The following is a 17172-nucleotide window of genomic DNA, read 5'->3' as shown; positions in this document are numbered from 1 at the left end:
TGTGTGTGTGTGTGTGTGTGCATGCGTCTATGATGTGTATGTATGTGTAAAACCTTCAAATATCAACAACTCCAGGAAGATCCAGTTTAAACATCCTATTTTCTAGAGAAGATATCACAGATCTCAAAACCAGATAATATGTGAAAGGGAAAAATAAATAATAAACAAAAAGTTGCTATTTATGTATATAGCAATGTGGTTTTCTAAGCAATGGTTCAAAATGACTTTCCACTTAAACTTGCAGCCCAGCATAACCTTCAAGGCAACAAATCAAACAGAGATATTTGTTAAGTGTGGCAGCTTTATTGATTGTTTTCTCCCCACGTCTCCCCTCCTCCCCCAGTGCAGGAGAGTCCAAAGGATTAAATTCAAGAGGCGGAGGCACAGGTCTGTAGTTTTTTGCACTATATAATAGTACAAATATTATATTTTATATTATCCATTTTATCTCTTAAAACTTACAAATATGATACAATACAATTTATTTTAATAAAATGCCAAACAATATAGTACAACAAAATGAATTCTAATACATAGGATGCAATACATTACAACATTAAAAATCCCACACAAGAACAGGAGTACCCCCAATGAATACAGTCTCTCTACAAAGGCAATATTAAGTCAGTCCTGCTGATATGTATACATTCTGTTTATGCTGGTGATAGATCGGCAGCCCAAATTTCCAAAAAGTAAGAAAAACAATAGTGTCTAAAATCTTTCCCCACCCACCCAAATCATCCTCTTCAGATCCAGAAACAGAAATGAAAACATCTTTGGCAAAACTTACACATGCTACATTAGTGGTTTCACTCACATACAGTATCAGCTTTCTCTGACACTTGCTAACTTCTTTGTTTCCCCTTCTTGGTATAATGTAACAGTGAAGGCAGTTTAGGAGTGTGTGTATATACAGTGTTGCAAGGGATCATACACTGATATTATTTCAATAATTCTGAGGCCCCCTGCAGTGTTCTAAAGACTCCCCCAATTCTTCTCTTTTTAATTCCTCCAGACAAACTCTACATTATCACTAGTTAATGCAATTTAGAAATTTTATGTGTAAAACATTACCACATAACTTATTAGAAATATTGCTGAAGCAGTATAACATGACTGGGTTACTGTTAGGATAAACATTTTCTCATAAATTTAGATTTCTATAGCTTATTAGTCCTTTTGGTCCATTTGTAAAACATGAAGTCTGAAGGCAAAGAACAGTACTGACTGGGACTAAAAAGTGGTCTGATTTCCACAACCTTCTTCAGACCAGGATGCCTGCATTTGTTCATCTACCAGCTCAGGAGTTTTCTCCTCTAACTGGGCCCCATAGGCAGAAATATTATTATATTCCTTCTTTTACATTCTGGGCAATGTCTGTCATACAGCTCTTTTCATTTGAAAACACAGCTGCACATCAAAGATTTCCATTTATGACACCATGCCCATGTTTTATCTTTACTAGTTTGACATGTTACCACAGCAAGACCCCCAAAATGTCAATGAGGCATGCCAATATAATAAAAATGACCATATATTGCATCTACCATATCTTGGACTATTTAGATTTTTTAAAATTTGAATTCATACATTGGCCAGGGACCTTCACAGTGGAGATTAACTTTGAAAAATGCAGTTTAAGAATGAAATCTAGTTTATCTGTTTGTGTCCCTTTGAATATTTTCCCTGCTCCCCATCCCAGGACATCAACTCCATGCTTTTTCTCTTTGATATTAAAATGAAGTCTAAAATATGTTGTTCACATTATCACAATTATTTTCAAGGTTACAAACAATGAAAACATCAATATGAGATTTGAACTTCCTTACACCCAAGATAATCTCCTAACCAAAAACCAAAATACCTCTAGGAGGAACATCTCTTCCTCCCTACCTCCCCAGGCCTAGCCCTTAGACAAGAAGAAATAGAAAGACTGCAAAATAAAATGTGGAAATTTCAAATAGGTTTCATGTAGTGTAGGTGTACTCCAAACACATTAGCAGAATTGATTATTTCTCTGTACATGTTCCTTAAAAAAATGTTCTCCCAGGTGAAAAGTTTCTCTTTAGGCTAGTTTATGACAGGTGAAAAATGATGCATAAGTCAACCAGGGAATTATATTTTGTCAGTTTTCATTTTATAACATAACATATAATAGTTTCAATAAGAAAGGCAAGTGGAAACAAAAATTATTAGTTTAAGCTACTTGATGGAAGTAGATAAAAATCTCCAGAAGATGGTAAGATGTGGTTGATGTTCAGTCCAAGATGAGGAGGTTCAGGAGTAACATGTTCTGGTTGGATACTAGTCACTAAAGACAATCCTTTCAAGACCTATATTCCTTGGAGTGTAAATGAATAGTTATTTATGTTTATTTTTCATGGTGAGGGTCTCAAATACTGTTTTGAGGATGCATTTTCACAGTCACTCCAGAGGCCAGAGAACTCAAGAACTCATCCAGAACCATGTGGGCAACATCAACTTTAGCAGTTTTCCATAAATAAAAAGCACTTGGCCTCCAACACAGACCAGGGATTAAGGAACCAGCCTCATATCCCTTCTTCATCTCTAGTGTTTCCTTTGAGCTTTCTTGTTACTGTCTTTCCCCCATCAAACTATAGAATTTTTTTTCTTTTATGAGGCTCCCTGGCAAGAATCAATTACCCTGTGAACAAGAGTTACAATGGAATTCATAAAATATAATTCCCATCTCTTTATAATGTCCATTCCTTTATAACGTCCACCTCTCTGCTGAAAATCATTCTCTCCATAACCACTACCAAAGAAGGAGAGCCTTGCATATCTTTTTTTCCCAGGGTAGGAAAATGCTAAATACTACTGGTCTGGTCTACCATATTTCAAAAGCAAGCCCAAATTCTTTCATTTACTTTTTTTTTTTTTTTTTTTGGCTTGAGCAAAATTTAAGGCCCCAGGTTCTGTGGTACAAAGACATTGTTTTCTGAAGGCTTACACACAGACTTATAATGAACAAAAAAGCAAGGCCAGAGGGTTATAGGTAAAATTTCAAAATACAATTGATTATTCTTTCCTTTGGGCTGACAACTTCCAGGTTACTAATTGTTTTCCAAGCATATTAGGCTCCATAAAACTGGCATTCTAGGGAAATGCTATTGTTTACTCTTTCACACTTGACAAAAGCAATTCCCATGTGAAAGACAAGTTTAGCCGTGGGACAGAGCTGGTTACCTAAAGGAGGAAACCGTCTGGTGAGTTCCCAAGCACGAGAAGTTGTCATATTGTCACCCCCTTGTTTAGCTGCTCAGCTACTTTGTTTCCCTGCAAGGGCTATTTTGGTCACTATAGCTTGTTTTCCTATGGCTCATACCAGTACATATAATGATCAATCATAGATGAAATCAATATAATAAAGCATCTTCAAACCTGTAGAAAACAGGCACTTTTTTCTCAAGCGCAGACTTCTTTTTATTATTATAATAAGACACTAAAACCTCTCCTGAAAAAAAATCAACCATAACCACCATCATCAATCCTAAAAACATTCGAGTATTTGTGTATTTTTAAATGACCTTTATTGCTAATTCTTTAGTTTTGCCATTTCTCAAGCCCCACAAAAATCCTGTTAGCACTTGCATATGGGGAGGGTAGGATTTTTTTTTTAAATTTAGAGTAACCAATACACCTCCAGATATATATATATATATATATATATATATATATATATATATATATATATATATATATAATAGCCTTTACCCCCTTGATAGACTGAATAGTTGGTCTTTGAATAACATTATTTTAACACAATAAAGTCCTTTAAAAAAAACATGCAGGAGACAAAAGCATAAAATTGGAGGCACAATCCACCCTTGGTCCAGGAACCCAGCCTGGGAATCTGCAAAAAATGGAACCATTTGTCAACTACCTGGAAATGGATCAGAGGACAACAATGGGATCCATCCACTTGCACTTAATATTGGTTCATAATTTTATTATCTATGAGCTATACCAACATTTTGCAGCTTTGGGGCCTCATTTAGAAGTTGCAGTACAGAAATAATGTGCTTAATGTAGAAAAGCGTTTCAAATAAATAAGCATGGTAATGTGCTAATAAGCAGGCAATATTTACAAGACAAGATAAGATTTAAAAAAATACAAAACCAAACCAGGTTGAGGTCCAGAGTCTCAAATTCAACTGTACTCATTCAGAGCTGGAAAATTAACTTATTCATGTCCATCTTTGGCAGAAACCATCATTTGTTTAAATTATTCAGTTTATGCAGCTTTAACACTTTTTAAAAAAAAGAAGTTGGCATCAAAGTGGAAGCAAAAGATCAGTCCCAAGTTGTTGCTTATCAGTCAGGAGAAGACAGCAAAGAACAAAAACAACACAGAAAATGCAGGGCAGGGATCCTCCAAATCCAAACGTGCACCAAGTTGGTCAAAGAAAGCAGACCTATTAGAACTGAATTGGAAGCCCACGGATCGTTATTTTGGTGTCTCATTATTACTGGCATCATCTCCAAACCCCTTTTGGGAGGAGCACCTCCTCAGAGCCTGAAAGGTAGCAACAGTGACAAGAAATCAAGCTGATATGAGACAACTGTTACTTTTTTTTTTAAATGAGTCCTTTAATGTTTTACATTATTTTGTGTGGTACAATCATTCCTTGTGCTTTTAAATTTGGAGATCCGAGAGAAAACAGCCTTTTTGTTGCAGTGCTCACCTCTAATTGTAACTTCTTTCTTTTGAAGAATTTCTTCCCCAGTATAAATGTTCCTGGCTCTGCAGGCATAGGTGCCTGAATCATCCAGGGAAACATTCTTGATGGTAAGATTGAGTGTGATAGAGTATTCCTTGGTGACCGCCATTTTTTGTTTACTGATGCTGTGGTGCATTGTTCGATTGTTCACTGTTCGCAGCAAAATCCAAGTAATGTCTCTGTATAAGAATTTATTGACCATACAAGACAATTTCAAATCCTCTCCTTCAGTGGGCATTTTTTCCAAGTTAACATGAAATCCATTGGGCACATCTACAAATAAAAAAATGAAAAAAGTCGGTTTTTAGAAGAATCAATGTCTTGCACTGAGACATTACTAAATATATTTCTCAGTTTGTAACAAGGATCTTTTGGTCTATTCTTGCCTGAGAATGTACATATCCCAGAAAAAAAGTGTTAAGTAGCCTTTTTTTCTAGTCATGGCACAGTGAAACTGAATTACTCAAGATCTCAGGAAATAAAAGCTAGAATGAAAAGCTTTCATATGCCTTCATAAACTTAAAGATAATAATTTCCCTCTTATTAAGGGCTGAAAGATATCTTCAAAGTAAGTTTTTTAAAAAGTTGAGTAGAGATCATTCTTGAGAACTTTCTCAAATATAATATTCACCACTGTGGCAACTGGGAAGCAGAATTAAGAATGCAGCTGTCTACATGGAAAGACAAGTATATTTTTAATCAAACAATCAATTAATAATAATTTGTCTAAAGATTTAAATCACTGTTTTGGGCTCTGGGTATACAAAGAAAAAAATTAAATTATCAAACTGATCTAAAAGAGGTTATAGGTTTTGTCAATCAATCAACAAGTATTTATTCAGTAACTGCTGCATTAAGTTCTTTGGATATAAGCACAAAATGAAGCAAGGCAGTGAGCTTATATTCTAACAGGAGATAAGTACGTGTATTTGGGTGTATGTGTTCATGTGTGTGTGTATAATAGCATAAGTGTAAAGTTAATACATATAAATATACAAAAAATTGCTAAATACAAGATTGGAAAAAAAGGTCTTAGAAGTTAGAGGGAACAAAAACAGTTTTATAAAGTATCCAAGTTAATCACTAGATGATTAAAGGTAAATCAGTGCCCATCTATCTGTGTCAGTACCTCAAATAAAGTTGTCCTGCTTTACACCTCTTTTATTTGATGGGCACACATAATCCTAATGCTGCCTCAGGTTGCTTATAATTGGTTATTATGCTATAGCTAGCCAGAAAAGTAGTTGTTATTATGACCTTTTTTATGGGAACTATTCGTTTAGCAGTTTTAGCCTCCTTGTCTCTCTATATGCTTATCACATAGAATATTAGGAGAGATTTGAATGAGATCAAATCCCATCCATAATGTTTCTTAGCTATGTGACTTTGAGAAAATCACTTTACCCCCCAAGCCTCAGGCTCCTATCTCTAAAATTAAAGATAAATATCTGTATTTTACTACTAAGAATACGTATTTTTATGGGACTCACTTTCATGAGTTCAAACCCAGCTTCAGACACTAGCTGTGTGACCCTGGGCAAGTCACTTAACCCTGTCTCAATTTCCTCAAATATAATAGGAGCTGGAGAAGGAAATGGCAAACCATTCCAGTATCTTTACCAAGAAAATCCCAAATGGGGTCAGGAAGAGTCAAACATGACTGAAACAATTCAACAATAATAAAATGTATTTTATGTGTAATGGGTTTCCCCTTCAGAATGAAAGTTCCTTGTGAGCAGGAATTGTTTCATTCTTTGTACTTAAATAATCAGAGTACCTGACTCATAGTAGACATTTGATTAATATTTATTGGTTGCAGAGTAAATAATTGAAAATGCTTAACTTATATTTTTGTTATATGGACCAAAGGATTCAGGGTATCTGATAAATCTTTACATGACTTTGCAAATGCAAAAGTTATCATATCTGATTTTTATATAATACTTTAAGCACATAATCTCTTCTTATCTTTACAACATTGGAAAGTAGATACTACATGATATTATCACTATTTTATAGATGAAGTAGCTGAAGCTTAGAGAGGTTATTTGATCCATCTATATAGTCTGAGGCTGGATTTGAACCCAGGTGTCATTCCTAGATACCACATCCACTGATTTTTTTCTGCTTCACCTTTCTTTCATTTGATAATTGATATTATGAATAATTGATATACTTTGATTTCTTATAGCAAAATACAATTATGGAATCTGAATCATTAGAGAGGACGCCACAAAGAACATCTTCCTCAAATTCTAGGACTGTGAGATTATTTAAGAATGTTCTAGAACTTTTAAATTCTTTTTTAGGTTTCTACTCTTTCAGAATTCTGGACTTTTATATTTTTTCTCATAGGTTGCACATACACTAGATCTTTTGTATGCTCTTTATAACAAATAGGTGAGTGAATTGTGTGCAGTACCATATTTATTTTTTGAAAAGGAAACATTGAATAACTTCTATTTTGTTACTGAGAGTGAAATGAATGGGAGACAGGGTGAGTGTCAGGTCTCAATTATAATTTATTATTTGAGTAATTTTGTATAAGTCTTCAAACTTCCACAGTTTTTTAATCAGTTAAGTGAGGGGCAGTTGAATAGATGACTTGTGAGGCCTCTTCCTTCTTAAACCCATTATGCTATTTTATAAAGAAAACATATCCACTCAGTTGTTAAGAGAAAGTCACAGAATGGTGAGCAGTATTTCGGCCTGAAAATCAAGAAACATTTACTGATCTAAGTCTTGACTTTGCTACTCTATTTGCTGTGAAATTTTAGTCAAGTTGCTTAACTCTGAATTTTTTAATCTGTAAAAAAAGGTGTCTCCAAATTCCTTTCCCAGTTTTAGCATTCTATGATTTTATGATATGAAAATACTATGATTTTATGGTATGAAAATACTATAGATTTTTTTTAGGTTTTTGCAAGGCAAATGGGATTAAATGGCTTGCCCAAGGCCACACAGCTAGGTAATTATTAAGTGTCTGAGACCGGATTTGAACCCAGGTACTCCTGACTCCAAGGCCGGTGCTTTATCCACTATGCCACCTAGCTGCCCCTGAAAATACTATAGATTTCTTGTGAAACATGACAACTCATCTGGAAAAATCTTTAGGGAAAATCTAAAATTTCTAGGTAATCAAGTAACTTACTTGTGGTAGCATCACCATTTCTTTGAGATATCTGTTGCCAGCTGTCACCTATCAAAATTCCTCCTTCTCCAGCTATATCTGATGACTTCTCTTTCTTAATTCTAATTTTCCTATTTATTTCATCTTAAACCAATCCTTTGACTTCTATAATAACAATCTACATTTACAGACCACTTAATGCCTAGACTTTACATATATTGTTATTTCATTTGTCTTTACAGCGAGTAGGAAGTAAAGTGAGTAATGAAAATATAATTTATTCTGATGCTACTAATAATTCTGTTTGCCTCAATTTCCTTATTTGTAAAATGAACTGGAGAAGGAAATGGCAATCCATTTAGCTTTGCCAAGAAAACTCAAATAGATTCATGAAGAGTCAGACACGATTGAAAACAATAACAACATTAATGAGGAAATGAATTTTTGTAAGTACTATCCAGGGTCCAATTGTCAGTAAGAGACAAGACCATCATTGTAATTCAGGCTTTTGCTATAAGCCCAGTGCTCTGTCTACCCCATCACATGTGAGCCCCACATTCCTCATTAGAGTTTGCTGGAGAATAATTAGTTAATGGCTTTGGCACCACCCACTGCTTATTACCCAGTGACTTTTCAGTATATGAGAAGAGAATTTGGCCCAACATTTTGCAAAGAGCTTTGAAGATGAAAAGCACTATGTAGAACTATTATTATTATTATTATTATCTTGCACACAAAGCCATAAAGAAACCTTTAAACCTTAAGGGGACAATAGTCCAAAATTAGATATTATATCAACTCTTTTCCTAAATCTCAGTTTGCTTGTTTTTCTGATTTTCTGGGTTTGGGCTTTATTATAAACTATCTGTCTGAAGAAATGCCAAAGAATTCATTTGAAACCTGGGAACATGTGGGTTGCTAGAGCTTATGAAGCTGTCAAAGCTCACAAAGAATGGAAACCAATGAAAGCTTTTATGCTTCTAAGAGGAGGACTGGAAAATAGACCAAGATATGATAAAATAAGAGACAGGAATTTTTTATCTTGCAGACCATAAAATATTAGAATTAAATCTGCTGAAACACGGTGTCATTTTATATTTAGTATATATCTCAGGAATGGTGGCATGCAATTTCTATATGGACATTAGAGTAGATGTGGCATGACCTCCCAATCAAGTTGGGTTTATTTTTTTTTACATATCTCAAACCCTAAATTTTTTTATGTCTCATCTCAGTAATGAGAGCCCAAGTAAAGCTAACACCACTGAGATCATGTAAAAGAGTTTCTATTTACTTTAGTGATTTGAAACTTCCTGTGGAAATAGCTCCCAGGTTTCCTGATGGAAGATTTTGTTTATCTTTGCCAAGCACCACCAGGAATCTCAAAATAAAATGCATTTAGTGACATTGGGAAACCAGGGAGATAAGGTAGTGCTGTTCCTGTTTCACCCTCAGTAATTGCAAACACACCCATAGTCATGCTGTGTGCCAGCAAAGGAGTGCACACACACACACACACACACACACACAGACACAAAAAAAGAGAAGGACAAATATATTTTGTAGTTGGCTCATTTTGTAGTAGATGCTGCTGCTGCTGCTGCTGCTACTTCTGAAATTCAACTCTTTAAGTTAGCCATTTATCTTTCTGAAAAAAGCATCCTTTAACTTTGCATAGTTCTTATATATTTTGATGCAGGGATAAGAAGTTGGTTAATTAAAAAACCATTCTAAAATGACTGATGAACTTAGGGAGAATTTTTTTCTTGATTCACATTTTTAAATAATAATAATAATAATAATAACACTGATGATGATGATGATAGCTAATATTTCTATTTAGAAATTTTTGATTAGGAGGCAGCTAGGTGGCGCAGTAGATAGAGCGCCGGCCCTGGAGTCAGGAGTACCTGAGTTCAAATTCGACCTCAGACACATAATACCTAGCTGTGTGGCCTTGGGCAAGCCACTTAACCCCATTGCCTTGCAAAAAAAAAAACCTAAAAAAAAAGAAAAAAAGAAATTTTTGATTGACTTCTCCCTCCCTGTGTTAACAGGCTGTCAGAAGATAAGGAATTACAGTGTCAGGCAAGTTACTCGGATAGAAAGAATAATATCTAATAATAATAGTTTACATTTACATATAGAGTTTTCAAAGCACTTTACATATGTCAACTCATCTGATCTTCCAAACATCCCATTTTACAGATAAGGAAACTGAGTCATAGAGAGATTAAGAGGCCACATGGCTAGGAAAGTTTCTGAAGCTGGATTTGAACTTGTCTTCCCAACTCTGTCATCCTTTTCTCAAATAAAAAACAAATTCTGAAAGATTGAAAGTGAGCAGCATAACCATAAACTAACAATCATCCTACATCCATCCAGTCTATGGAGTATATGTATTATATGTCTATATATTATATGTTTCAAGTAGCAAGGAGAGAGGTAGGGATACCTAATTCCAAGGAGAGAAGTTTCTTTAGGAATCCTTGAGTTTAATTCACTAGTGGAAAGAACTTGATTGTTTTGTTTTGGATCAACTATTTAGCCTAAATTCTGCTTAGTCTAGGAAGACCTCAAGAGGAAGGAAAAATGAAAATTATGTTTTAAGTAACAAAGGGAGGCAGTTTGTCAGATGGGAAGAAGAAGAAAGAAGTTTCAGGAACTCAGAAACCCGGTGGAAGGGCTTAAAGAGAGAAGACAAAGGATTGTAGAGGTAAGGCTTTATTAGCAGGTTTGCTTGATACATTTAAGCTGATCTGCCAGAGTTCATATATTTGGATATGCAGGAGTAGGGGTAAAAGAGTTGAATTGGTAGAGGATTCTCTTGGACTGCACAGGCAAAAGACCCTAAAATCTATGGCAGAAAATATTCAAAGAATACTAAACATAAGACCAGATGACCAATATTCAAGGACTGACCCTGACATCTACTAATTGTGTAATGATTAAGGTCACTTGGCCTTTCTAATAAGCCTCAGTCCCCTCAGTTATAAAATAAAGGTAATATTACTAGAAACTACCTTGTTGTAAGGAAAACACTCCATTCATATGAGTTTTAGTTAATAATTTTTCTTTGCTGTGGAAGACAACCGTGAATCATACTGGGATTTTAAGGAAGGGGGCTAATAAAAACCAGATTTTACAGGTGCAAGAAAATATCAACAAAAAAACACATTTCAAAAGGTCCTTTTACCTAGTGTTCTTAAAATTCCTTTCTTTACCAGAGGTAGGAGAATTATCCATTCTTCCCATGAATTTTTAACTAAGCAATATTGTGAGGATTAGTAAAGGAACTTGGGATATAACTTGGAAAAGGGAAAACTAAGAGATGGGTATGTGGTATCTTAAGACTTTTTTTGGGAAAACTTTTTTATGGGAGAAATATTGGAACTATTTCATTTTACCCCATAGGATAGAGAAAGGAAGAATAGATAAAAATTTCAGAGATAAATTGAGATTTGATGGAAGGAAAACCTTCCTTAGAGAAGTTTTACAGAATGTGCTGCCTCATGAACCTTCCCCTCATCAAGGACCTTAAAGGTTAGATAACCACATATCAGGTAAATTGTAGGCAAGGTTCTTTTTCAAGTTTGGGGTGGACTAGGTGAAAGGCCTTTGATTTCTCTTCTAACAGTGACTGTTGTGAGGTGAGACGGGAGGGAAGTGGGAAGAATTCTTCCTGAGCTTAAGTAAAGGTCAATTATTCCTCAGTTTAGCCTCTTTCTTGGGCAAAATAACAACTAAAAATTAGTTGTACAGGCTTAATGTTGTGCTTTCAATTTCTTGGAGACCAAATAACCCAGGAGATCATTTGAAGAATAAAGAGAAAGTAAAATATTCTCCCTCACAAAACTACAACTTCTTCAAGACAGTGATTAAGTCATTCTTTTGTCTTTTCATCCCTGCTGTGTGGGGGCCTAGTACATTCTAGGATGTCCCTTATAGAAATTATTTGTTTTGTTCTTAGGCAAAGGCCAGACAGAATCTTCAAGTTGTATCCATATAAGCTGTCTCGGGTTTATACACAAAGGTATTTGGAAGGAACTTCATTCTGTTACTCACTTGGAATGAACACCATGTTCATGTTTTGCTCACTAGAATTGGTCAGATAGATGAGTTCAAACTTCATTATCCTGAGAGGCTGGGTGATAGCCTCAACTTTGCCTTTGATTCATGGCTTAGACTTATCTTTGGACTTGACTTCCCTAATCTGTAGAATCAAGAGAATGGACTAGATCAAAGATTCTTAATCTTTGAGTCCTGGACCCCTTTGGCAGTCTGACAAAACCAATGGACCCTTTTCTCAAAATCGTGTACTTAAATATATACAATGAATTATATAAGATTAAAAGGGAAATAGTTATCAAGTATGTTTTAAAAGTCCATAAAGCTCGGGGTTAAGAACTGTTGAAACAGATGCTCTCTAAATTTTCAGGGCAGTTTGGTGGCTCAGTGGATATGGTGCTGAGCCTGGAAGTCAGGAAGATTCCCCTTTGTGTTTAAATCTGGCCTCAGACTCTTACTAGCTGTATGACCCTGGGCAAGTTATTTGTTTTCCTCAGTTTCCTCCTCTGTAAAATGAACTGGGGAAGGAAATGGCAAACTTCTCCAGTATCTCTGCCAAAAATACTACAAATGAGGTCATGAAGAGTTGAACATGACTAAAAAAGCAAGTGAACAGCAAAATACCTTTTCAGCTCTAAAATTCAATTAGTTTCTAATGTTTCCCATGAAGCAGCTTTTCTGACACCAAGTTAGCCCATGGGGAGACCTTACAGACATTTCTATTATCTATGTATATCAGGAAATAGGATCATTCTGGAGAAATTGAAGGTACTCTATTCATGACTTATTATCCAGAGTATATATAGTGTGAAGTTTTCAGAGAGCTGGCACTCTGCCCAGGCTTCCTCAGATTTTTCTTGGGAGGAGTAGGGGGGTGGAGTAGAGCAATTGTTTTTATACTCTGAGCTTCTTACATCCTTCCTGTGCCAGGAGAGTTGCAAAGAAAGTATAGTTTGTAGAGCCTGGTCAATATAAAATTTGTAGAAACTATCTTTTTTTCTGATGAATATTAAGATATCTCCTATGTCTAGGAAAAGCCTGAAATACTCTTAAAACCCAAGAAAAAATCATATTTCATCTCTTTTAACCTGGAGATCAATCTGCTTGAGAACATCTGGATAACTGCAGGTGATGTCAATTCTACAAAATATGGGGAAATAGTATCAGGAACCAAAAGTCATTTCTCCATAATAAATAACATTTGTGTACTTTCCTCTTAAGAACTCTGTGAGGTAGGTAATATTATTATCCCATTTTTATAGAGGAGGAAACTAAGGATTTGAGAAGTTAAGTGATTTTCTCATAATCACATATTTAAGAAATGTCTAAAGTAGAATTTGAATCCAGGTCTTATATTTCCGAGTCTGATACTCAAAACATCATTAATTTCCTGATTAGAAGATCACATCATTAAATGGCTTTTATTGTTCTATTTTAGAGAAAAGATCTCTAAAAATAATTCTTCACTTGGTTTTCACCAAAAGATTCAGTGACAAATCCCTAGGCAGTTCCTAGGCTGACCTCCTGGGATAAAACTACTCAAAGGGTGAACATCCCTCTCTAACTATAACAATTTATGAATGACATGACACAGAAGTATATTTCTTAAATATAATTCAGACTCAGGATTGAAGAAAGTCCTGGTAGCAAAAAGAAATGATCCTAACAAAAGGTGGAGAGTTGAAGGCCACCTTTGGTGGTGGAGGAACTATAGCTTACCTGTGACATAAAAACTAATATCTCTTTCCATGCGTCCAGCTTTATTGAAAGCCTCACAGCTATAGATTCCAGAAGCTTTAGAGTCAGCCACGACCAGAGTGCTTGCAATCTGTAAAAGACATGGTCACTTTAGCTGGCGTTAGCACAAGAAATTGTTTGAATATTCCCCAAGGGCTCCCTGACCACTAACACGATTCTGTTATTCCATTCATTCAGCAACAAGGTAGTGTGGTGGCGATTATCAGAAGACCATCTCCTTGCAAAGCCCCAGAAATAATGGAAAAATAACAGGAAGACAGTTTCTCAGGAGACTCACAGCCTCTCCATGCAGATCGAATGAACGATTCATGCTTATTTGTCTCATGCTGCCGGAGTCATAATTACAGCCCTCAAACCTGAGGTGAGGGATTGCACGTCCCACTTTGGTCTAAGGATCAGTGAGAGGAAGGGGAGCAGTGGATGTTTGTTTGGCTGATCCCTAGATCACATGCCTGCTAAGGCCTTGTTCTGCTCATGTCTTGGTGTGGTACACCAGATGAGCCAAAGTTGGGGTGAACAATCAGCTGAACTATTTATTTATACTATGCTCAAAGGGGATGATGAGTTATCTCAAAGGGCTGTATCTTGGAACTGGGAAAACCCCCCAAGAATGTGGGAATACAAACAAAATTAGAATTCACTACAAGATTGGGAGTTAGAATTCACTATAAGATTGCTATGAGGATTTTTAGTAAATGACAGCCATGGATTCTCTGACCTTTTTAATGTAGAAATGGAGATTCATTCTAAGAAGTTATGGTTAAATTGACAATAAAAATTGAAAGTACAATAAAATTTCATGTGCTTTCATTCCAGCTTCTTGGGTTGGTGATAGGTTTAAAGAAATTAGTATGAAAGGTCAGGAAACTAACAATTTACTTTTGTGTATTTGGTAGCACTTTCTAAAGTTGTATTTTTTTTTTAAATAAGGGATGATAAGTCCATGATATTTGAAGATTGGTGTGAATGCCTTCTTACAGAGAAACCTTTATGGTATGAAAAAATTATTTAAATAATGATAACTTTTGGTATTTCTTAAATCCAAACCAGTATTGAGATACACAAATAAGAAAGGTCCAAAGCAAGATTATTTGGTTTTAGAATCACTGGGAGGAATGTTTATTCAAATTTTAAAAAAATCTTCAACTTAAGATCAGTTTCCCTGAGTTGTAAATTTGGTAAACTTATAAGGTTGTACTCATAATCTCAGATGATCAGGGGATATCTATATCCACATACACACACACATATATGTGTATGTATGTATGCATGCATGTGTACACACACACATATATACATAAATATATGAGGAAATATTTATATATTTGTTTTTAAAGCAACTACAGTATTTTAGGACCTACTGACTTTGTAGACCAAATATCTCAATATAGTTTCCCAACCTATGTAATCAGTAAGTGGTTCGAGCATTGAGAAAAAAAGAATATCATCCACTCCCCCCCTTTTTCTGATTATATCAACTAATAATAAAGATTAAAACAATATTTTATAGTTTATTTTACAAATTAAAGACAAAATTTGTTCCTAGAAATTGCAGAGGGAGAAAGTGTTGGGAAATCTACTGTTTTAATTCATTCTAATTTTTAAGAAACAGAATAAAGCAGCTAGACAAATCTACAAGTCAAGGGGAGAATGTGAAAGAGAACTCAAATATCTTTCTTCTTCTGATAATTTATTTTTATCAGGGTATTTTCATGAGGTGGGGAATTCTTCCTATTCTCACATGCCTTGGTCTTATTAGTAAGTCTAACTGAAGGATGATTTTAGAGCCTTTCCCCAAATGGCGAAGTATACATCCTTTACCTCCATCAAATGAAAAACAAGAAAGTGCAGTTAATAGGATATTCCCATCACCTCAAAAATAAGAATAATTTGACCTGATGCAGTTTATCCCCAAATTTAATAAAAGCTATTCCTTTCACTATAGTTTTTTTTAATTTAGGTTTTTTGCAAGGCAAACGGGGTTAAGTGGCTTGCCCAAGGCCACACAGCTAGGTAATTATTAAGTGTCTGAGACCGGATTTGACCCAGGTACTCCTGACTCCAGAGCTGGTGCTCTATCCACTGTGCCACCTAGCTGACCCCACCATAGTTTTTAAAATTCTATGATTTCTCTGGTTAATGTGGGAGTTTATTTGACTATATTACATGTATTTGCTGTGAGGTTTATAGTTTAAAAAATTATTCAGTATGGGAGTGGTAGAAAAAACTAATAAGTACTTGTAAAATTAGCAAAAAGTAATTAACTAATAACAAATAATTAAAAAACAATCCGTGATTCTAATTAATGGGCTGAAATTAACCTGGCTGAAGTAAAAACTGTTACTGTAGAGTCATGCTTAACTCTTCATGACTCTATTTGGGGTTTTCTTGCTGGGGGTACTGGAGAGGTTTGTCATGTCCTTCTCTAGTTCACTTAACAGATAAGGAAACTCAGGTAAATAAGGTTAAGTGACTTGCCCAGGGTCATATAGAAAACTTGAGGCCAAATTTGAACTGGAGAAAGGTAAAAAGAAAATGACAGAGAAAAATTATTCAAATAAAGCTAGAGACCTAAATCTGTGGTGTTTCTAGCCTAACTTACATTGGCAATCTTTCATTTTTACAAAATGCTTCCGATGCTTTGAGCACTAAATAAAAAATGCCCTTACCCACTAGTGCTAAAGCAGCATGATTCAAAAAAAATGGAAACAACATGAATCTAAAGTGATTATATTTGTTGACTAATTTGGTGCTATCATATATAGAGTTTTGGTTGGGGTTTATGGTATAATTCAATTTAATATCCCAGTAGATTCATTATTTTTTAAAATCAGAATTCTCATTTTGGGATGATTCTATACATCCTCTTAACTTACATTATGCTAGTATCTCAAGGGTACTGAAAAGGGACAAGCCCTTCAAATTCTCTTTATGAGTTTTTTTTAGGTTCCCAAAACATTCATGAAAATTTTAGCCAGGTAGTATAAAATGGGAATGAATTCATAGTCCTTCCTTCTTTTTATCACTCCATGTTGGAAAGTGATACAATGTGAAATGGTCCTGATGGAACAGACTAGATGGGTCCATGCTCTAATTCAGCCTCATTTCCAGTAGTGGCTTAAACATATCTATAAATAAAACAGTGATTTTAATCTTAGACTGCTACTAATATATTTTCCTTTTTAAGTGCTCAAGAGAAATAAAAGTAGATGTTCAAAGGTCAAGGAGGAATCTAAAATTAACATAGGGAGGCACATTTTTCTCAATTGATGGGAAAGTAGAACGTGAGAATTAAAACTACTGTTGGGTGTGGGAACTGAGTCACTCAAACAGTAACTGTGATTAAGTATTATTGCTTAAATCATGTATTTATTCCATTGTAGTACTCAAGCTTCTTAAAGGAGCCTTTAAAATGCTCTCAACGGAAATGTTGTTAAACATTGTAGTTGTCACAGTTTTGCTGTCTCCCAGAAT

The 17172-nt window shown here is 35.1% G+C and overlaps 1 protein-coding gene across 1 annotated transcript in view; it reads right to left on the bottom strand.

Moving 5' to 3' along the window:
- The window catches only part of FLT1 (fms related receptor tyrosine kinase 1), a 179997-nt gene that overhangs the window by 77242 nt on the left and 85583 nt on the right, over nucleotides 1-17172 (bottom strand). Inside the window, exons 12-13 of the mRNA XM_074216144.1 lie at nucleotides 13660-13768; nucleotides 4707-5015 (exon numbers count right to left, since the gene is read on the bottom strand). Of these exons, the coding sequence (XP_074072245.1) occupies nucleotides 4707-5015; nucleotides 13660-13768 (418 nt within the window). The remainder of the gene's footprint in view (nucleotides 1-4706; nucleotides 5016-13659; nucleotides 13769-17172) is intronic.

Source organism: Macrotis lagotis, chromosome 1, assembly GCF_037893015.1.
Source record: "Macrotis lagotis isolate mMagLag1 chromosome 1, bilby.v1.9.chrom.fasta, whole genome shotgun sequence".
In the NCBI taxonomy this organism is placed as follows: domain Eukaryota; kingdom Metazoa; phylum Chordata; class Mammalia; order Peramelemorphia; family Peramelidae; genus Macrotis; species Macrotis lagotis.
The sequence above is the reverse complement of the archived record's forward strand: the minus strand, read 5'-3'. Positions and strand labels throughout refer to the sequence as shown.